The 23,647-nt window shown below is 37.0% G+C and overlaps 1 protein-coding gene across 3 annotated transcripts in view; it reads left to right on the top strand.

The window, feature by feature from the left end:
* KCNIP4 (potassium voltage-gated channel interacting protein 4) overlaps nt 1–23,647 on the top strand; it is a 548,447-nt gene that overhangs the window by 498,998 nt on the left and 25,802 nt on the right. For all 3 annotated transcript variants that reach the window (XM_036921018.2, XM_036921017.2, XM_057502132.1), the window contains exons 3-4: nt 11,159–11,228; nt 18,278–18,348. In XM_036921018.2, the coding sequence (XP_036776913.1) occupies nt 11,159–11,228; nt 18,278–18,348 (141 nt within the window). The remainder of the gene's footprint in view (nt 1–11,158; nt 11,229–18,277; nt 18,349–23,647) is intronic.

Raw genomic sequence — 23,647 nt, 5'->3', positions numbered from 1 at the left:
AATAATTCTACATGTATTCCAGCAAAGAAAGGTTCACGACTTGGGGCGTATCCCAAGAAGACTTTCCCTGTAAAATTTGGTCAACTTCATTTTGCAGAAGCAAGATAAGTGACTTGAAGACAGAATGTTAAAAGAAGTCAACACTTGTTGAGTTCCTGGAAGAGGGGTAGGACTCTGCCATACATAATGCAAATGAGGTAGCATTTCTTCCTAAAAAAATGCTACTACTTTGCATATTTTATAGGCTGAATCTCAGAGGCTCTGGCCATTTCAATGATTTATTTGTCAGTAGTGTTGAAACTTGAACCCTCTTCTTTTCTAATGTAATTTCCCCCTTCCATATAGTCAGGGCACAGAGCTAGAGGTGAGGAGACAATTGCCTTGTACCTTAGATTTCTCCTTCGTCCCAGGTGGTTGTGGGACTTCACAGGGCTCAGAATGTGCCTTATATCTTCACATGCAAGCAGCTGTGTTGGATCTTTTATCCCCCAGCACTGGTCTCTTCTCCCAAATTACGTAAGAACGTCTTTCCCCCCTTGTTCTTCCAATCTGAAATTCATATTTTACCACTTTGCCCAAAGAGTGTACTTAAGGAATGCAGAGGCTTCCAAATGGAAATTTTAGAAGCTGCAAGAGACCCAGTAAGTTGGTTGTATCCAGTTTTTAAAGTTTTTCTCTTTCATACGTTGTCTATTTTAATTTTCATTTGCTTTATTTACTTGTGATGTCAGTATTTCTTAGAGGTCATTTTACAGATGAGGAAACTTGAATAGTACAGCACTAGCCATCAAAAATGTTCCCTCAACACCACTGGATAAAGAACAGGGGAAATACAGGAGGAAAAAAATACTCCAGAATGCCGAGCATTCTAAAAACTTGTGCCCAAGTGATTGCGGAAACTGCCTAAGCAAATTTATTTTCTAATATCTTAAAAGCTAAAAACTGGTTGAGTAGCTGTCCATTCAGGATAAACCTTTTTAATACTCTCTGCTCTAAACACTGCTGGACCCTGTAAAAATTTATGCCTGCCTTCAAGGTATTTCCCAAGCCTAAAGGGAGCAGAGAAGCCCACAGAAAAATCTAGCACTATCTGCAGTACAGGTCATGGCTCTGCTCCGTTTATGTTTTGGAAATTCTGCTGCTGTTGTAGAACACCAGGGCATCTTTAAATCGTCATACTACTAGGAGAGTGACTTTTCAGGGCAACTGCAGTTTCAAAAGAGGGAAGTAGGGAACAGAAATTTAATTTAAAAGAAACTATGTTTTCCCAATTGAATTAGGTATTAAGCAGGATAAAATAATACGTAAAGACAGCCATGTTTTTGGTTACAGATCTCTGAGAATGAAACACTTCATCCATCATCTGTATTAGATCAGTGAGTTTCCTTCAACTGTTTTGTGAAAGTCATCCTTGCTGGAGGTGGTGGGGTGTTCGTTTTAACATTTTGATCAACTAATTAATGGGAACTATAAAAGATAACCTCAAAAGATAAAAAAATTATCTTGGGTTTGAAATAATTATACTATAATTCAGCTTGATATGCTCACATCTTGAAAAATCAAGAAAATAAAAAGTAATTTTTCCTAAACACTAAATACATGTAATCAATGATGATACCTCTGTGCATATAAAACAACAAAAATACAACTTGTCAAAGCATCCTTCTGTAAGGAGACTTCTTAACTGATTTGGAATAATGCCAGAATCCAGACACCAGATGCCAGACATCAGAATCTTAACTATGATAATTGGATAGAGACCATGTGATATACATAACGGTAATTTGAATATAGTTTTAAATTATAACTGTAAAATAGCAAATAATTAAACAGGTGGATTCATACTCAAAATAGGAACTTCATCATTTATAATTAAACTCACTTACATGTAAACAAATATATACCTGTATTACATATACAGTTAAGTTCCCAGATGCACTTCAAATATCTCCTTACCATGTAACCAGCAAAACTACTTTAGCCATGATGAACAAGGGAAGAATGCCTTTTCTGTACTCTTCCAGAATATTATTTAATAACAGAATCTCATCGGCTGCCAGTGTTGAAAGAGGTATTTCTCATTCACACTCTGTGCTTATCTCTGGTCAGCAAAGGCACTTTGCTCCGTGGTGTCCCTGCAGGAGTCCTGCTCACAGAGTTCAGCCATCTTGCACATGATTGCCATCCCAAAAAGACAGGAGAGTTCTGGCATAACTCACATCAGTAATTAAATGCTGCAGCCCAAAAGCAATGTGTGTCTAAAAGGATGGTGATCACAACTCGGATGTGTATATGTGGGGTTAGGAAGGACACCACCAAGCAATTCTCACAACTCCATCTTTTCTACAATTCTACTCAATTCTGACACTGTCTACCCAGAGATAGCATCAGATTGCACAGGTGAAGGGCTCACTCCCACAAGACTGCCCCCACCCACATCAGATGCCGATCGTAAGCCCAGGTTATTACCTGTACTTCTGACCAACTGGCTATAAATCAGAGGTTCCCACGAACCACTCCTTGGGTTTGATTAATTTGCTAGAGTGGTTCACAGAACTCAGGAAACCCTTTTATTCACTAGATTATCTGTTAATTATAAGGATATTATTCAGGAACATCCAAAAGGAAAAGATAAACCCAAAAGATGCATAGGGCAAAGTATAGGAAACGGGCATGGAGTTTTTTGGCCATCTCTGAGGGTGCAACTCTTCCAATTCGCTGTGTGTTCATCAGGCTAGCTCTAAGACCTTTGGGGTCCTTTTGGTTTTTTTTAATGGAGGCTTCATTACATAGGCATGACTGATTAAGTCACTGGCCAGTGGGACTGGATCTCAACCATCAGCAGTTTTCCCTTTCTTAGAGGTCAGGGGGCTGGGACAGAAAGTTCCAACCTCTAATCCCTTGGCTGTCGACTTGGCAACCAGCCCTCATTCTTAGTGAGGTCCAAACATCACCTCATTAACATAAGAAGAGATACATTTGTCTCTTTCATCACTTAGGAAATTTCAATGGTTTTAGGAATTCTGCCTGAAATAAGAACAAAAACCACATTTATTTCTTACTACAAATCACAATATCCCAGTGTCCCTTCTGCTCTCCATTCATTTGGCAGAGTTTGCCATATGGTCCCACCCAACCATTAGGGACCCATGAAATGCCATCTTCTCATGTGTTCAGAAGCAGGAGGAACCTGTTGAAGAGCCCTAAACACAACCACACATGAAATCCTCTTCTCCTTGCCTTATCCATCTCAGCCGCTCCCTTTTGCCGTACCTCATGTTTTCCTAAGTGTCCTGGAGGCTTGTAGTCCCTGCTTATGAACTTGTTCACAGCTCTAGGTACAAAATATAACTTCCTCTAAATGCCAAACTACCCGCCACCTGTTCTTGCCAGAGGAATGGATGCTAACATTCTTTGTGCAGCAATGTGAGTTTCTCTCTTTCTCTTCTCTGATCTGAGTACCCAGCATCCATGCTCTGAGTTATTTTTGTAGGTCTGGCCTCAACCAGCCTGTTTGACTTGTCAAAGAGATATCAGTCCACTTCCTTTGTCAGGAATAATAACAAAAAGAACCATCATTGGACAACACATGGATACTGTGACAGTTCTGCTGGTAGAAACCCAAAGTTTTCAGATTAAATACCTCACAACCAGTGCCATTTATGCCCTCCTTAGCAACAGGGGTAGGTATGCAAGTTGATGAAATGCATAGATGCTTAAAAGATGTGACACAGATATCATAAAAGGACCCCAAGGAACTATTTATTTCACAAGGGTTTTTAGTTTCAATTTTTTTCCATGATAGTTTTGTACATAATTTTTTTTGGATTCCTGGAGCACTATCTCTAAATGTTTAATAACTGTCTGAACCTCAGAATATGACAAGCACCAGAATAGGATAATTTATGGGAAGAGGAGATTTTAGCCAGTGGAGTGGATAAATATTTTTGAGAAAATACATTGGATTTGCATATCACTGCAATCATTTCAAGAGAATTTTGCCAGAGTTCTGAAAACTTTCAAGTAACTACTGAAGGGCTTTCTAATGAAATAAAAGTAGAGACTCATGACACACCTCAAAACATAATTTCTTTAGCAACTTTCTATGCGTACATGGATCTGTCTTGAAGACACCATTCCCAATATTTTTCATGGACTAGTGTATTTCTAATGTACTCATTTAAGCATTACTCAGAAAAACTTTCCTTTAAATTAAAGAATAAATAAAAGGCTCCTGGGTTTCTACTGACATTTATTTTCAGTATGGTGGCCTTTATTCCTCTTAGCTGTCATTTATAATTGCAGTATTCCCCTATGTTTGAGAGTAAACTCTGATAATATTAGATAGAGTAAATTCAATTTGTACTGACAGAGTAGTAGGCATAACTCATATCTGTTTTATAGGCTCATTGCATTATATCAAACCTGCACTATACTGGGTTCAAGCACTTTGATGAATACCATTTAACCCTGGTATTACTGCATTGATGCTACAGTGCCTCTTTGTGCGATGGAGTTCTGCTTCACAAATTCTAGACTATTACTATTATACACAGCTAATATTTAATGAGAAAATTATGATGTACAAAGAAGAGGGCTAAGGTAATGACAATGCATTATCTTAATTCTCGTAAGTGTCCTGCAATGTCGATAGTTAGCCATATTACAGAGGAGAACAATGAGACTTAGCTTATACAATTTATCTGTAATTGTACAGCTTTGAAGTGGCAGAGCAGGAGTTCAACCCAGTTCTTCTATTTAACTAACCAGAGCTCAGGAGCATAAGCATTTCACTAGATTATTCTAAACGCTACCCAGCAGAACATGCTGGTTGTTGTGTGGACATGAAGTCATTTGTGACATCCGTGCATCAACCTAGACCTCAGGAAATCCAGACTCAAGGTGAGACTTAGCATCCCACTTGTGGCTGATGGGCAATTCCTGAAACTCAACCTCAATCTATTCACTTTTAGAATGAAGCCATTCAACTGGATTATCTTTGAAGCTGCTAAACATTCAAGTTCCCAATTCTGTGATCAATAGACTATGTGCTGCATTTTCTAATTACGGGAAGTTGGACAGTTTCTCCTTAAGGCAGTTTGCTCATCTGTAAACAAGCCTTTAACACAATGAAGAGCCTTTTCACATAGGAGAAACTGGTCATATGTATTAGATTATCATCACCATCATCATTGTATTAACTGTATTATAAAAATCACTACTTCGTTAGTATAATTATTTGTAGTAGCAAAATATTCATTGTACATTGACAACCGATCCTGACCCTCACATATATCATGACGCTGCCTGAGACGACTGCAAAGCAGGAATGTTAAGGCCCCAGAGGCAAGCGTCTCTTCACCAACTGACAAATGTATGTAGTTACGTGCTAAGAAAATCTCATTCTATGTTTATTGCATCCTGGCCATATTTAGGAAGCAATAAAGGAAACTCGCAGGTCATAACAGACTAATGTACCAGCCAGCAGGGTGCCAGGAAACAGCTCCTTTACATTTGATGGAGTAGTTCATTTAACCTGTCCTAAAAACTGGAACTTTTCCCAAAGCACTATAGTGCCTAGCCATTCATAATAGTGTAGGTGGTAAGGAAAGGTGGAGAGAAACCTTTGCTGGACTAAGGCAATAATTTCTCAAAAAAAAAAAATTCCCCAAATCATAATTTTAATTATATATATATATATAAAATCATAAACTATAATTTTAATTATATATATATATATATATAAAATCAATGAATATATATATATTGGCCCTTTGAACAACACACGAGTCAGAGGCGCTGACCCCCATATGTCAAAAACCCACATATGGCTTTTGATTCCCTCAAACCTTAACTACTAATAGACTACTGTTGATCAGAATAGAAGCCTTTCTGATAACATAAACAGTCATTTAACCCATATTTTGTATATGTAGCATATACTCTATTCTTACAATAAAGTAAGCTAGAGAAAAGAATGTTATTAAGAAAACCAGAGGGAAGAGAAAATACACTCACAGTACTGTACAATATCTGTTGAAAAAAAATCTGCATATAAGTGGCCATGTGCAGTTCAAACCCATGTTGCTCAAGAGTCATCTGCTTTTTTAATTACTGTCCCCATTTTTGATTAAAATGTCTTTCTGTTGCATGGGCTCCTCCCAACACAGTTATGATGAGTGGCTCTAGGAGCAATCAGATACTTTGTGTCATCCCAAGGGAACTATTTCCACATATTGCTCACCAGAAGGCCACTTTTTCAGTCCTCATGGAAAAAAATAAATAAATAAAGATAATCCAGGAGGCAAGATAACATTGCAGATATGGAGTCAGGGAGGTATGAGTTTGATACAACTGAACTTTAAATTCCATAAGGATATAAAAACAGAATTTTTAAAAACTCACTCCTCTATCTTTGGTGCCCAGAACAGTACTTGATACCTAGAAGGCACTAAACTATTTGTTGAAAAATAACCAAATGCATACAACTTGGTAAAAAACTGTATGGTAACTCCAACAGAGTACTTAAATTTAATCTCTGCAAGCTTCATTTTCCTCATCTTTAAATAATCCTTTCTTTTCAGGGTTTGTGGAAATGTTGAAAGAGATGATGTATGTAAGAAGGTGGTGAACGATAGACTGTCATTATTGTGGTAACATGCTCCAGTAGATTGTCATTGAGGCATTCTTGTCGGCGTGAAAGACATGCATATCACTTTTTCCCTTGGAGGGATCTATACAGATGCCTTGATGTCCTCTGGTAATTTCAGAACAATAATTAGACTCGAGTGAAGCAAATTATTGGTGTTTGTCCATGGAATTTGGGCATGTCAATCCCCATGTGATTTGGGTTAGCAGCTCTTCAAGATGTGAAAACTGCTCATAATCCAGTTGTGGTAGCATGTATTGGTACAGACTTTCTGTAAAGTAATGTGACTATGCATATGAGGGGCCTTAAAATGGCTTAAGCCCTTTGGTCTTGTGATTCTCCTTCTGAGATAAGTCAGGAAGAAAGAACCACAGGTCACAGTCACACAGGTCTGCACCAAAATATTAATTGCATCATTACTCCCATGTAGTCCATAAATGCTGAAGTCCCCTCTGTATACCACAATACGGTACATTCAGAGGGCACATTCTTATGTAGCCATTAAAAATAATGACATGGAAAATGTTCAGGGTATTTTGCTAAATTAAAAAATTAATAAGATGAAATACTGTATTCTTGTATTATCCCAATTAGTTTTTATAACATATTAATATATACTTAGATAAATGTGTCATAGTTATAATAATTATGGATGATTTTTATTTTTTTTTCTATTGGTACCATATTTTCACAGAATAATAATTTGTTAATAATCAGATAAAATGTCATTAGAAAATATAATATAGAAGCCATAGGGGTTACAGAAGGTTATAGTAGCTTCTCAGAGAATGAATGAGTGAGGCTTTCCTCACTCTTCTTAAGCCTGGGAATTCTTCTGCTTCTTGGAAAAGAATTCATGTATTATCCCAATTTTATACTGCTATGATTTGATGATGGCCATATTAAAGCAGTAGTGGGAGAACTTTCAGAGCACCGACATATGGAGTATCTCTCAAGAAGCCTCTGTTAACACTGTTAGCCATTCACATCTGTGTTCTTATATTCTTCCTGAGCACACAAGACTTCTGTTCTGGGGGACTGGACATATTAAGTGACCTCTAGCCAAAAAAAATGAGAGTGGAAATTATGTGTACCACTTCAAGGCCATCCTCATGCATACTTTTCAGTGATCTTTTTCTCCTCTGGATGAGACAAACACGGAACCTTTAGAAGCCACGTGAAGATGGCCAGGCTTTTGCCTCTGTCCTTAATGACTCTGAGGAGAACCATCAACTGATCTGTATACCTACCCAAGACAGTTAGATGAACAAGAAGTATACTATGTTCTTTTCAATTTGTTATATATTTGGGGGCATATTTGTTACAGCAGCAAGAACCAAGCTATCTAATACACCATATTGTTCATGATGCAAACTTAGCTGTACACATGGCATAGTCAGATCATTCTTGATGGAGAGATGGAGATACCACTCATGCAGAAATCCTGCAACAAAAGAGGTTAGGGATAAATTAGAGGATAGATCACTTGTGCAATTTTGTAAAGCCATACAATCCTATAGAATTTGGTTAATTTTTCTTACTTGAAGGCAATAAAATTCATTGTTCTCTAAGAGCTCTTCAGAATAAATAAAAGATCATTATCTCTGGATTGTTATTTTTATCAGGTCTTGTTTTTGACTTTTCTTCTGTCTGAAAGCAGGCTCAGTGAGGGCAAAACCTTTAATTTGTCTATTGCTAGAAGAATTAATTTGTCTAGTTCCTAGAATAATAAACATGCAGTATGCATTGAATAAACAAATTAATGTAATGAATGTAAGATGAATAAAGACAGATTCATCTGGTGAAACTTACCACCGTAAAGTGTGACCAGGAGCTTTCAATGGACAGGGAAAGGATTTTGTTTGACACAGATCTGTGAATAAAAAAACAAACAAACTCACATGAGATAGTGTCAGAATTTCATTTCACATTATAAGATATATCTATCAAACCCATCTGGAGACCTAAGGCAGCTGACAAGTGTGCTGAGGGCAGATGTCCCTTCACTTGCCATCATCAGTCCTTGCTAGAGTCACTTGAACTGCCAGGCATGTTTCCAGCTCTGACCTTGCAGAAATTCACCACCTGATGGCAGAGAGCTCTCTATTTGCTCTCTTCTTACCCTCCCGAACAGATGGCTTAGAGTTAAAGAGCCAATAAATCCTAATTGCCATACGTGAGTGGGTCCAACTACAAAGTACTTACTTGCTCTTAAAATTGGCTTTGTTGCTGTCAACCAAATAGAAATATTTAGTCAAAACTTTTGAGTGATTAGCTATATACATGTCATCTTCTTTCCTTCTGGAGTTGTAGCTGCTGATTGTTCAATCATTTATATATTTGTTAGGATTCTCCAGAGAAACAGAACCAATAGATGTGTGTGTGTGTGTGTGTGTGTGTGTGTGTGTGTGTGTGTGTGTGTGTAGAAAGAGATTTATTTTAAGTAATTGGCTCTCATGACTGTGGAAGCTTAGCAGGTCCAAAATCTGAAGGGTGAGGCAGCCAGGTTGGAGATTCAAGGAAGAGCTTCAGTTTGCATCCACAAGCAGTCTGCTGTAAAATCAAGAGCCAGTGTTGCAGATCAGGTCTGAAGGCAGTGAGCTGGAGAATTTCTTTTGCTTAGAGGAGATTAGCCTTTTGTTCTATTTAGGTCTTCAACTGTCTGGATGAGGCCTACCCACATTATGCAGGGTAGTCTGCTTTACTTAAAGTCCACCAATTTAAATGTACATCTCATCTAAAACACCCTCACAGAAACATCCAGAAAAAGTTTGGGCATATACTTAGGCATCATGGCTCAGAGGAGTGACATTTAAAATTAACCATCATAGTTTTGCTTACTTGATTTTCTTCTCATTTGTTTTTGGTTGTCTTTTCTTTCTCCAATCCTTTTAGGTCCTTGGGATCATTATTTACACAGGGCTCATCTAATCCAAAACCTTATGATGATCTGAGAAGTTCCAGGCCCTCTTGCCAGTGCTCCGGCTGAGTAACAGGGCGCTTTATCACAGAACCTCCAGTTCTGCCTCAGTGAATGAAGATACCTGAGTCATAGGTTTATCCTGATTGAATGGGATAAATATACATTGACAAACTCCGTGAACATAAATTCACCTTGAAACTATTATTTAAACTATCAACAGTCCTACCTTTCAAACCTATGATTGAGAAAATAAAAAACTCCTTATGTGACATACATTATGGTTGTAACTGATCACTGGAGTATAGAAAGACTAAACTAATAGATCGTTTATTTGTGAGTGGATAATGATTTTAAGGGTTAAGAGAAACTTTAAGGACCACAACAGATGATTTTGAAGATCCCAGACCCAGTATCAAATTTATAATGTATAGAATATATCTAAAGGCAGGGAAGTCAACACAGCCCGGACTCTCCCCCACTGAATTGTGGGAAAATGCCAGGTAGTGTGGGGGATACGTGACCACTGAAGCAAGGGATCTCAGGTGAACTTCCGTGAGATGCTACCCAGAAGGACTGGACAGAGCTTATCACTTCCCCACCTTCAATATACAATTCACAACCCACATGTGATTTGATGTTGGGTTATTATGTGTTTGTAAGTCTCCACTGCTCGAGGAGCCTCTGCATCTCAGATTCCTGACCAGAATGTTCTTGTAACCCTGAAGAGTGGAGGAAACTTTGCCCTCAACTCAGTCTACGGTCCGCTTGCTTAGTCCTCATTTTTGGCACCAAGGCAGACCTCTTTTAACAGATTAGATTTCAGTTCCTTTCACAGAAAATGCCCAACCCACTCTCACAGAGAGTCTCCGCAAGTAAATGGTCCAACATTAGCGAAGTTTCCAAGGTCCGTATCTGTCAGTTTTAATAACTCCATTCATGAGACAAAAGCAGGTATTCATTACATTCAGGTCTGTTTCTTTCAAGACCCTCTTCCCCAAAATTCAAAAAATCTTAGGGTACTGTCTCACTCGAGGTAACTTATTTCAAATCATTGTATAGTGTTATCCTGAACATCCTGTTAACAGAAATTCTTAACTATTCCTGCTTGAAACTTCTTGAGCCAGCTCAGACCCAAAAGGAACACACCGTTTTCTCATTGAACTAAAAAGTACGTGGGTCCGGCAAATCTTCAGAGGTCACAGCACCAGGATCCAGCAAAGACCATATGATAAGCATCCTGCAGTATCCCTTCTGTATGAAAAACAATGCAATTTCTTCTTACCCCATTGATAATAAACATGTCTTCTTAAAAGCAGCAGTGTGTTTTTTAATGTGTCACACCAGTTCTGATATTTCTAATATGTGATGATTTGTACATTTGCAGTTGTTTTTGTTTGTTTGTTTTTATTCTGTGAGAACTGGAACAAAGAGAAGTTATAGTGTGCTTTTATTCACTTTGTAACAATGGATGGATGGTTAATTTTCTTGATGCAGCTCTGCACAGTAGAGAGTTGTCTTACAAAATATGCAAAAAACTCAGTTTTATGAACACTTTGCTCATATTGCTTCTCTACCATTTTCTCTAGGAATGCCCCAGTGGTGTTGTTAATGAAGAAACCTTCAAAGAGATTTACTCCCAGTTCTTTCCACAGGGAGGTAAGTACAAATATGGACTTGTTAACATACTCTCAGTTAGAATTATGCTTGCAATCTTGAGTTTGGTTTAACTTATCATGGCATGATTCTACATTTTTAATCTTTATGTAAAAACAGTAATACACAGCATGCAAGTGCAGATGGATTTCAGTATATCATAAAAGGGAACTACTTGCAAATGATTGAAAAGCCAAGTTATTCAAACATCTTCAGTTTAATATAACAAGTAGTATTCCTGTGTGCCTAGCAGAAAAGCACAATGCTTTTTGACTGATGGCTTGGTCCTGTTGTTTCACAGGCATTCTCAAGCTTTATAAATATCATTTGACTCTCCTGGCTCTCCAAATCAGCACAAATGTAATTATCCTCAATTTTCAGATGTTAAATCTGGGGCTCAGAGAAGTTAAATGCTTTGCTCTAGGTCATATATCTACTAAGTGGCAGATCTGGGTTACAACCTAGATTTTTCTGTAACCTTACCTACTATTCTTTTGATTGGAAAAGTCACAATGAGAGAGTGATAATACATACATGTTAGAGATGGGTGAAGAGATATATTTGCTGCTGAGTCTTACAGTTTCTTCTTCAACCATCCACCAGGATGGCCAGCTCAACTAGTCCCACAGCCTACTGTGTGCCATGCTATGTACTTGGTGCTGATATTGTAAGATGAATAAGATGCAGTGCCTGTCCAAAAGAATGTTATCATCCAGTGTAACAATGGACAATGTCAACATAAATGTCAACATAAAATATTAAGTGTGAAGATAGGGGTTTAAAAACAGTATTATGAGAGCCCAATGAAGACACAACTAGACCACCTGAAGAACAGGGAGGAAATTAAAAGGAAGCTCTCCAGACACATTGGATCTAAGCTGAAGTGGCCACAATTCAAGAAGCGTCTCATATGTGCCTGGCCCTGGCACATTACTTCTCCTCTTCCACCAGCCCTAGCTGTGACCCTTCCCTTTAAGTAAATGTGGAAACTAGGATGCCAGGATAAGCTGAGAAGTTTGTCTGTTGTCTTGACATCACCCTTCTTACCGCTTTCTACATGAGCACCATCGTCTCATGCCAAATAACTGCAATGGTCTCTGAACTAGTCTCTCTGAGTCCGACCCTCTTCCCCGGTCCCCCACCCTGCTCTGCTCTCAGTATGAGACTGAGCAATCCTGTTAAAATGTAAGCCAGGTCATGTCACTGCTCTGCTCAAAGACTTCCATCCCAGCAGGCTGTGGTCACTGACCCCCTAGTCCCCCTCTGCCTCGTCCTTCACCTCATCACTTATCAATTCCACTCACTATGCTCCAGCTCCACTGAACTCCTTGCCATTCCTTCGACGCACTGGTCACATTCCTGCTTCTGGGCCTTTGAGTTTGTTACTCTGCCTAGAATTCTCTTCTCCCCAATATCCACATCAGTATCCCACCACCTCTGATTTTATTCAAATGCCACCTTTTCAGCAAGGCTTTCTCTGGCTACTGTATCTTAAACTGCAACCCCTTAAGTTTCCCCATGCCCTTTCCCTCCCTTATATTTCTCTTTATAATTAAGAGCACCTAATTAGATATTGTACCTATTATATTGTTTATTGTCACTTTCCCCACTAGAATGTCATCTCCAAGGGAACAGAGGTTTCTGTCTTCTCTGTTCACTGCTATATTCACAGGTCCTGGCACAGTGACTGAGAAGTAGTTGCATTTGAAAAATACCTACTGTACAAATAAATGAATGAATGAATGACACATCCAGTGGATGGTGGCTACAACAGGCAAGGGAATAATACCTGTAAAAGGCAATTTGAAATTGTACTTAAATATTAGTTGTTTTATACAAAAATCAGATTCTCTTTTGGTTTTCAATCCATTTGGTTTTAGATATTTCAATGAGTTGAAGACAGTTTTGTGCATGACCTGTCCAAATATAAATTATAGTTTAAGATGATCTTTTAAAAGAATTAAATTAGAATTCTGAGAAACCACAGGGTGACCCATTATAACATTAAATTGGATATATCATGGGTGACAGCATCCCCCAGGCCCCATTTTATTACTAACAACACACAAACAGGTATTGGTCATAGGATCTAATGCCAGACTTCTAATGAGTCCCTTGTCTGCATTAATGAAGACTTTAGAATATTATCTGATTGATTCATATATTTCTATTAATTCATACCTTCTAAAAACCATGGAACTTCTTGAAGAAAAATCATGTTTACCATAAATCTAAGTGTCTGCCCACATACTATAGACATTAATATCAAAGTACCCAGCACAAATTGAAATCATTAAGTTATTTTTTATTATCTCAAATGAAAGTGATTATGTGCTACAAATTGGATACTGCTACACATTAAAAATTTATCTCTATCTGAAAAATAACATTTCAGCATTAGAGAATATGTACTGAATCACAATCCTTTGCAATTATTGTTACAAAAATCTAGAGGGATTTGAGGAAAAGTTGCTTTTTCACTCTTAAAAATTATTATTCACGTTAATTGAATGCATAAATCTAAAAGAACCAAGCATTACTGAAGGAAATGAAATATTTTAAAGAATGATGACTTGCAATTTTAAAAATTAATATCATGCATGCAAATTGTATCTTTCAGTACTACCAGAAAAGGCAAAATGTCCTAAGGAAGATTGTAATCTCCAGAGGCAGGCAAATTCATGTTATTACCATCCTCACACTTCCTTGGAGTCATTCATTTAGGTTGATGGTCTGACAGCAACAGGTTTCTCTTCTTGTGAGCAATATCCATGATTGTCCATAAATCACAACATCCTTCATTTCTTCAGGAAAATGCTTTGTCTTGTCTACAGAACCTCCTGCAATTTGCATTATGTCAGGCTCTTAGTGTTCTCTACTGCTTAGCCTGCTGGTCTACCAAGCATAACTGGTTTGGTGTTCTGAGAGTCAGCACCACTGGTTGAAGCTCCTAGTTCGTATGGGATAAGGTGTGCCTCCTATAAAAACCAGCTGAGAGGAAATGTCTGGTTGGTGCTGTATCATAACAGCAATACTTTTTCAAGTCCTCATACAGTAGAAGCTTTAGTGTGGAAGCTCTTAGCTTACTGAGCATTTAAAAACACATGAAAATTGTACTTTCTGGGCCACTCCTACTCTTGTCATAGGGATTTTGCACTTTGACTGTACGAGGCACCTGAAAAAATAGTTATTGAAGGAATGAATGAATGGGCTCCAGTCAGCAGACTCTAAATCAACAAACATTTATGGAACAGCCACTGTGTACAAGGCATTTGAGATAAGTGGATGAGTTTTAGGGACATAAATTTTTTTTTAACTTTAAATAAATCCACCCATTGAATATCCCTCTTGCCCTCGGACAATATCTAAGAGTTTTCAGGATGGTTTATAGAGGACTTACTTAACAGAAACGATGATTCATGTGTATGAACCTGCTTTACCATAGCAACAGCACCATGAATTATATATTCAAATATATTAATTTAATTCTATACTTTGGTTTGAATTATGTGGGAGTAGGGATTTTTTGGTGGGAAGAAAGAAGTCAACCAGATCGACTTCAATCCACAGACCTGGAACATGACAACCAAATGTATGTCTTCAAATGTTCTCTAAAATATATGTGTATTGATGGCTTTTTCAATCAAGGGTCTGTGTGGTGTGAAAGTAATTGGGTTAAAGACATTGGACTAAGTCAGGAGTCCTAGTTTGTGAATAGACTGTGGCACCACCAAGGTGTGTGGCTCGAATTTTTTTTTCCACTGAGCCTCAGGCTATTTTTCTGTAAAATGTAGGACAACATTTTTACATCTGTAAAATGTAGAATAAAGCAATCCTTATATTTTCTTTCTACTCTAAAATCCTTTATTTCTAAGAGTTGGTGTTGGACTGTCTTGATTTCATTAATGACTCTACTGTTAACTAAGTGACCTTAGCTAAGTCACTAAACACAGCTGCTCCTGTTTTTCAGCTTTGTTAAACACAGCTAAATAGCTACATAGTATACAAGATCCTGTTCTATCCTAAGAATACATGAATTTTGTCACCCAAATGTGAAATTTCAGCATTTCATTTTCAACTTCACCAGTAAACTTATAAAAAACGTGGGCAATCTCAGCATATCAAACTCAATAGCTATTTTCTTATATGTAAGGAATTGTGGTCACAGAAGGCCATTGAGTCATGGAGGAGAAGAGAGATCATGTTAAATCTTTTCAGCCCTAAGCTGTGCTGAAATCTAGAATCCAATATACCAGTTATTCATCCTTTTAACAAATATTTTTGGGTATCTAAAAAGAACACAGAGGAAACCTGACCATACAAGCTTTTGTGGACAGTGTCCCTTCTGTCGTGCATCCACCTCTGTGCCCAGCCAGACATGGCCAGTGCCTGAGCTCCTTCCTCTTGCCCAACCAAAGCAAGCAGCACCATTCAGTTTCTTCAAGGAATCAGTCTCCAAATGCCTGCCAGGAGAATTCCAAACTCCATCAGAACCCTCAATGCCTTTCATGGCAGAATCCTACCAGTCTCTATTGAACATGAAGTTGCATCAAATTAGAACGCCAGTCATTTAGACACATAAGAGAGGTTTCACAAAAAAACAGGAGTGCTTTCAGGTGAAAATGTATCACATCCATAAAAGCTTTGAATCCATTTCTTCAAGGTGGTTGAAATAAGGGTGACTTGTCTATGAAATAATACTAACAATAGCTTCAACAGTTATGGAACATGTAATACATGCCTAGGGTGTTTTAGGCACTGTGCATATAGTATTTCATTTAATCTTTTCATGATGAGTGTCTGAAGTACATACTGGTATTGTTATCATTTTCTAAGTAAGGAAACCAAGCCACAGAGAAGTTAAACAACTTTCCCAAGACATGCAATTAATATTTGTTAGACCTGAGGTTCAAAATCAAGCAGTCTGATCCTCTGTGCTGTTAACGACTGCTCTCTGCACAGTGTGTCTAGGTTGGAAAACTGCCTTAACTTTCAGCAGAATTGCCAAAGTACATGTAGAAGAACTAGAAGTCCTCTGTACCACATTAGGGCAAACCTTGAAAGTATATACCCCAGGGGTCAAGCTTTAAAGCTAGAGCAACCCCATTTGAGAAAGAAGGTAATTATTATATGCCCATGTTATTTTGTTTTATAAATTTTAAAGAACTGCCAGCATTATTTGTTCTGAGCCATTATCCATGGTGAGTTCTGCTTGCTAAGGTAAAGGCATTTTCCCTGATTGTACAAATAGGGTAACAAGAGACTTGCTTAATGAAGCTCATTAAAAATGTGCAAAATCTCTTTTTCTTTCCTCTCCCCTGAAAATTAGTTTAACATACCAGCTGTCATCTCATATGTCCATAGGGCAATAAATGGTTCAAGAAATCTGGGTAAAAGTGCTGTTGAGAGCAAAACAACTTTGTAGATAAAAATAGGTTGCCAATTCTTGATTACTCTATAATGGAACTTCCCAATGCTCACACTGATCTAATTACAATTAAACCTCTGGTCCCATATCCAAAAGGATTTCTTCCTGCAGCCCATCATACTAGACAAACACCCAGTCTAAATGTAATTGTTTCCCATATTATATTATACCCAATTGTGGTGCCTGTTTAGTTCATTGAAAAGTTTTAATAATTCATATGTTTAAAAGTAAGTGGTTTCTCTACCACATTTAAAGGTGAGAGGTGAAAGAAAATGCCACCATCATTTTGAGAAACAGTGTAAAATCTCCCTCTTCTAAATTATGGCCTTCAACCTCATTTACCACTGGGGTGAAGACTTCAGGAAAAATAATCCATAAGTACTGACTGGGAGCTGGGAGAAAAGTCTGTATGCAATTCTCAACTCCGGCTGCTATGACTAAGTTTCTTGCCTTTAAAAAGCAATTCATAAAAGCGAAGTAAAAGGTGCAGAGAAGTTTGTTAAATCCCAATAAAAATAAAGGTTAAAACTTATAAAGTAGAAATAGATGAGATTTTAAATAGAAGATTAAAGGCTAGAGCCAATGAGCTAAAAGGTTATAATTTATTTTAATATAAAAAAAGGTTAAGATAAAAAGCTAACACCTTGAGATGAAACATTTAAAATAATTAAGCAAATTTCATCACGGGTCAAGCACAAAAGCACTTAAAAACAAAAACTGTGCACTAAGTAAAGGCATAAAAAATATATGTACTTTCAAAATTTTCCTAATAATACTTTATTAGGGAAATATAAGAGAAACTGGAGAAGAAAAAGGAAGGGAAAAACTGAGAGAAAAAACTACTAGAAGCAAACTAAAAGGAAGTGTTGGATTTCTGAGTACTTCATGTTATTAGGCAGCATGGTAGGCACTAGGGACAGAGAGCCACCCCGAAGTGTGGGCCTTTACCCAGAGTCCCAAGTCCCACCCAGCACCCAGGCAGAGCGGGGCTCCCTTCTGCAAGCAACTGGCAACCTTTAGGACCGCACAGTCCCCTTCCAACATGGCCACAGAACCTTCCAAGGCACCTCTGTCCCCAGTTCATCGGGCCACTTTACAGGTTGTGGTTTTTCATTCAGAAAGACTCATTTATATCCCACTCTACTCCTTATTGGCAAGTTTTTCAGCCTCTCTGAGTCCACATATCCTTCTCTGAATTATAAAAATGATGAAAGAATTACTAAAAGCAACACTAATCATAACAATTCTTCTGTATCAGATTATTAGTATTGTTATTATTTTACTTCTAGATATCACTCCTGGCAAGCACTAAGCAATTTCCAAATGTGTTTCTGTTAATCTTCATACCCACCTGTGGCAGCATGACTGTTTCTAGTGTCAGTAACATCACCCAAGACTCCTATTTCCAGTCAGAAACTTAGAATGGTCTCTGTGTGGGTTGCTCAGTCTTATGGACTCCAATCACAATCCTCTGCTGAAAGAAAGTGGGCAACTGGGAAGAAAGCACGAGTTAAAGGAAATAGAGCAAATTTTCCTGAACGAAAAGAGGCTTGAACATGCTATATTAGTCTTACATAGGACATTGAAACACTGACTTAATAATATTCTTTTCTCAACATTTCAGACTCTACAACATATGCACATTTTCTGTTCAATGCTTTTGATACGGATCACAATGGAGCTGTGAGTTTTGAGGTAAGTCTTAGAAACTCAGAAATATGATTTGACTTAAGACACACAGAAAGGGATTTAGTCATTTTAGTGGGAAAATTTGAGATTGGGAAAATTTGAGACTTTTGTACTCGTTTTTTTTTTGGTAAGGACATTCAACATGAGATCTACCCTCTTAGCAAATTTTTAAGTGCACAATACATTATTGTTGACTAAAGCTACAATGTTGTACAGCAAATTTGTAGAGCTTATTCATATTGCTTAACTGAATCTTTATGCCAATTGATTAGTAACTCCCCATTTCTCCCTCCCCTAGTCCCTAGAAACCACCATTCCAGCCTTTGATTCTATAAAGTTGACTATTTTAGATACTTTATGTATGTGGAATCATACAGTATTTGTCTTTCGGTGATGGCTTATTATACTTAGCATAATGTTCTCAAGGTTCGTCCAAGTTGTCACATACTACAGAAATGGATATTTAGGTTGTTTCCACATCTTGACTCTTGTGAATAGAGCTGCAATGAACATGGGATACTAATACTTCGAAATCCTGATTTCAGTTCTTTTGGATAACCATCTAGAAGTGGGATTGCTGGATCATATGATAATTATATTTTTAATTTTTTGAAGAACCTCCATACTGTTTCCACAAAGGCTGCAGCACTTTGCATCCTCATCAACAGTGTGCAAGTGTTCCAGTTTCTCCACATCCTCATCAACATTTGCTACCTGTCTTTTTTTTGTCGTAATAGCCATCTGAAAGGTGTGAGGTGATATTTTATTGTGGTTTTGATTTGCATTTCCCTGGCTAGTGACATTGAACATTTTTTCATATGCCATTTGCTTATCTTCTTCAGGGAAATGTCCGCTCAAGTCCTCAAGGCCATTTTTTTTAGTTTGGTTATTAATTTTTCTTACCATTGAGTTGTAGGCATTTCCTACATATTATGAGAAACCCCTTATCAGATTCATGGTTTCCAAATATTTTCCCCAGATCTCTAAGTTACCTTTTTACTTCTAGTTGTTTTCTTTGCTTCTCAGAAGCTTTTTAGTTTGATGTCATTCCACTTATTTATTGATTGATTTTGTTGCCTGTGCTTTTGGTGTCATTGCCACAAAATCATTACCAAGATCAATGCTATTACTTCTAGGAGTTTTATGGTTTCAGGCCTCACCTTTAAGTCTTTAATCCAATTTGAATGATAATTGTATATGGTGTAAAGTAAGGATCCAATCTCAGTTTTCTGGTGTGAATATCCAGTTTTTCTAGCACCATTTGTTGAAGAGACTATCTTTCCCCTTTTTGCATTGTGTGTTCTTATCATCCTTGTCAGAGATCACATGCACAGATATATTTCTAAGTTCCTATTCTATTTCACTGGTCTATAGGTCTATCTTTATGCCACTAGCATACTGTTTTGATTATTACAGTTTTCTAATATGTTTTGAAATCAGGATATGTGATGCCTCCAGCTTTGTTCTCCTTCATCATCACTGATTTGTATATTTGTAGTCTTCTGCGGTTCCATAAGAACTGTAAAATCGTTTTTTTCTATTTTTGTAAATAGAAAATGTTGGGATTTTGATAGGGATTGCATTGAATCTGCAAACAGCTTCAGGGAATATGCACATTTTAACAATATTGCTTTCCAGTCCATGAACTTTGCATTTGTTTGCATCTCATTAATTTCACTAGTGTTTCGTAGTCTTTGTTACACAAGTCTTTCACCTACTTAGTTAAGTTTATTCCTAAGTATTTTACTCCATTCTCTGTAGTGCCATTGTAAATGGGATTGTTTTCCTAATGTTCTTTTCAGATAGTTTATTGTTGGTGTATAAACATGCAACTGATTTTTGTGTGTTGATTTTGTATCTTGCAACTTTACTGAATTTTTAAATTAGTGTTAGCAGTTTTTTGGTGGAGTCTATAGGATTTTCTATATATATATAAGATCATATCATCTAATTTCTTTTTCTTGCCTAATCTCTCTGCTCAGGACTTCAGCACCATGTTGAATAGAAGAGGGCATCCTTGTCTTGCTCCTCAACTTAAATGGAAAACTTTCCATTTTTTACCACTGAGCATGATGTTATCTCTGGGATTTTCATATATGGCCTTTATTATGTTGAGTTTCTTTCCTCCTATTTTTAGTTTATTGAGTTTTTATCATGAAAGAGCATTGAACTTTTTCAAATGCTTTTTCTGTAGCTATTGAGATAATCATGTGATTCTTATTCTTTATTCTGTTAATGTCTGATTTATTCTTTGTTCTGTTTAATGACTGATTTTCATATGTTGAGCCATCTTTCCATCCCAGGAACAAATCCCGCATGAACATGGATGATTTTTTTTAATGTGCTGTTGGATTGAGTTTGTTAGAATTTTGTTGAGGATATTTGCAATGATTTTCATCAGGGATACTTGCCTGTAATCACCTTTTCCTGTAGTGTCCTTATCTGGCTTTGGTATCACAGTAATTCTGGCCTCATAAAACGAATTTGGAAGAATTCCTTCTTCACTTTTTGGAAGAGTTTGGTGTTAGTACTTTAAGTGTTTGGCAGAACTCACCAGTGAAGCCATCCAATTCTGGCCTTTTCTTTGTTATGAGGTTTTTGATCACCAATTTAATCTCTTATGCTCAGACTTTCTATTTCTTCATGATTCAATCTTAGTAAGTTGTATGTTTCCAGGAATTCATCCATTTTTTTCTAGGCTTTCCAGTCTGTTGGCATAGAATTGTTCATAGGAGCCTCATGATTCTTTTTATTTCTGTGGCATCAATTGCAATGTCTCATCATTCATTTCTGATTTATTTATTTGAAACTTTTCTCTTTTTACCTTAGTTTAGCTAAAGATTTGTCAATTTTGTTAACCTTTTCCAGATACCAACTCTTAGTGTCATTGATTTTTTTCCTATGGTTTTTCTATCTTCTGTTTTTTTCAGCTCTAATCTTTAATTCCTTTCTTATACTAATTTTAATCTTGGTTCTTTTTCTACACCCTTAAGGTTTAAAGTTACATTGTTCTTTGAGATGTTTTTTCTTTTTTAATGTATTTTTTAATTAGTGCATTTATTGCTCTAAATTTCCTTTTTAGTACTACATGATAGTTCTTGAGCAGGGGAAAAAAAATCCCAAGAATGGTTCCTTTCCCTCATTCTGTTCTCAGCAAGTTACCCTTACCTTTCAAAAGAAATGCGAATAACAGCACACATTGGTTTGCTTTCTATTCCTTCTTATCTGTTTGTACAAGAAAAGTACATTTCCCCAGTCACATGACAACAATTCCTGAATGCTAACAATTTACCTAACATTTACTGGCATCTACCATGGGCCAATTACAAATGTAGGCCTTGGAAATACAAAGCTGATAAAGTCAAACCCTGCCTTGAAGGCCCAGTAAATGGAGGAGACCAGAAAGAAATTAAATATAACAAAAGGGTGTACTTACCAGTCTGACAATTTTACAAAGAAATTGCTTTTCAAATTATGTATTTTAGGTTATTTGATTTTGTTCATGAAATATTATATAGATGCACTAGTAGGATGAATTATGTCCTGGATATTCATATAACTGAATGTATATACTTTATATAATATTTTAATATATATTTTACATATTATTGTTGAATTATTAAATGTATTTTATACACTTTATATTTTAATAATTACATTATTAAATTATTAAAATATATTTTATACATTGTGTATTTTATATATGTGTATATGTATATGCTAAATATATATTTTTATTATATATTATTATATATATATTTATTATATATGCCTTATATAGTATATATTAAAATATTTTATAATTATAAATGATATTTATATTTATTGCATATTTGATTTATATATTATATATGTGTGAGTATAAATATATGTATATATACCTATATATATCTATGGGAATACCCAGCATGTATTTCATCCTACTAATGCTTGTGTTGGGGTTGAGTTTGTTCTCCTTGGCTCTTGTCCTCACTGCCACAAAGAAATGAAGGAGAGAGACACAGAAGTGAAGCAGAATGAGTTTTATTTGAATACACTCCAAGAAGGAGCAGGCTAGAGTCAAGGTAGAAAAAGGTTTACTTGAATAAAGCATGAGTAAAATCAGGTTTACTTGAATAAAGCAGAGAGGAAGAAAAAACAGAGAGAGGAAAGGGAAGCTCATTGAACTGCCGCTCCACATAGGGCCTAATCCCCTGCCAACTCCTAAAGCCGGTGTCACCTGGAATCCAGTGTCCTCCTGAATCTGCATGGCATGGGAGCTAAGTCCCTACCACCCCAGGATTTGGGGGAGCCACAGAGCGCTGGATGGAGAGATTATGTTCTGAGAACTTCCTAAAGGCAGTGAAAAGAGATTTTCAAGCAGGCCACTAAGGAGCATGATTGTATAGCTGCACTTCTGTCCAGTCACCCAGGAGACTTGCAAGCCCAAATGAGAACTCTCAGTAGCTGCTCCCTACTAATTTGAAGTAGGACAGAGAGAGTGACACACTCGAAGAAAGGTTAATGTGGGCAACCTCAGAGAGGAGGAGGCGCTCCCAAAAGCTGGGATTCTTGTCAGGTGGTCTCACGATGTCTATCTCCAGTGAGAGGCAATATATCCTTGTTTACAGCCAGTCCTCTAGGTAATTCTGTAGGACAAATCTTTTGTTCCTCTCTAAGTTAGTGGCCACTTCCAAGTGTTGTGAACTTATCAGTTAAGGCAGCTTGCCTTGCCTTAAGATAAGTCATTGGCTGATTAGAAAGAATATTAGGAATCTAACTTCTCAATTTCCTTTTAAAAGTGTAATCTTAGCCTTAAGATAAGTTCCTCCTGTTCTTATTATGCTAATCTTGGCATTTTTTAATTCTGATGCTTGTTTTATATCTCTGCCCTATCTCATCTGCATTAACTAGGGCAAGTCTCAAGGTCAGCCCAGAATCAGAGCATGTGAATTGAACTCACATTGCAAAGGGCATTGAGTCTGTGAGTGCTTTCTGGCTCTCCAGATTAATCTGATTAACTCCCTGAGTTATTGGGGGGCCCTACCCTCTTTTCATCCTGCTCATATCTGTCTTTCTGCCTAACACATGTATATAATACTTCATGAACAAAATTGCATGAAATATATACATAGTGATGTCATTCATATGGTACATAGCATGTCATGGGTAGTAACATATTTAAATCTAATGTTAGGAGAATAATCTAAACACTAACTCTGATCATCTGTGAGGACTATTGCCTTTCATTTTTGTTAGGAAAACTATGGGTAGAATGGACAGCTCCTCTTATTTGCTTATTTTGAATAGCTATACTTGGTCTCTA

Source organism: Manis pentadactyla, chromosome 5 (genome assembly GCF_030020395.1).
Source record: "Manis pentadactyla isolate mManPen7 chromosome 5, mManPen7.hap1, whole genome shotgun sequence".
In the NCBI taxonomy this organism is placed as follows: domain Eukaryota; kingdom Metazoa; phylum Chordata; class Mammalia; order Pholidota; family Manidae; genus Manis; species Manis pentadactyla.
Note: the sequence above shows the minus strand (reverse complement) of the source record. Positions and strands in the feature narration are given on the sequence as shown.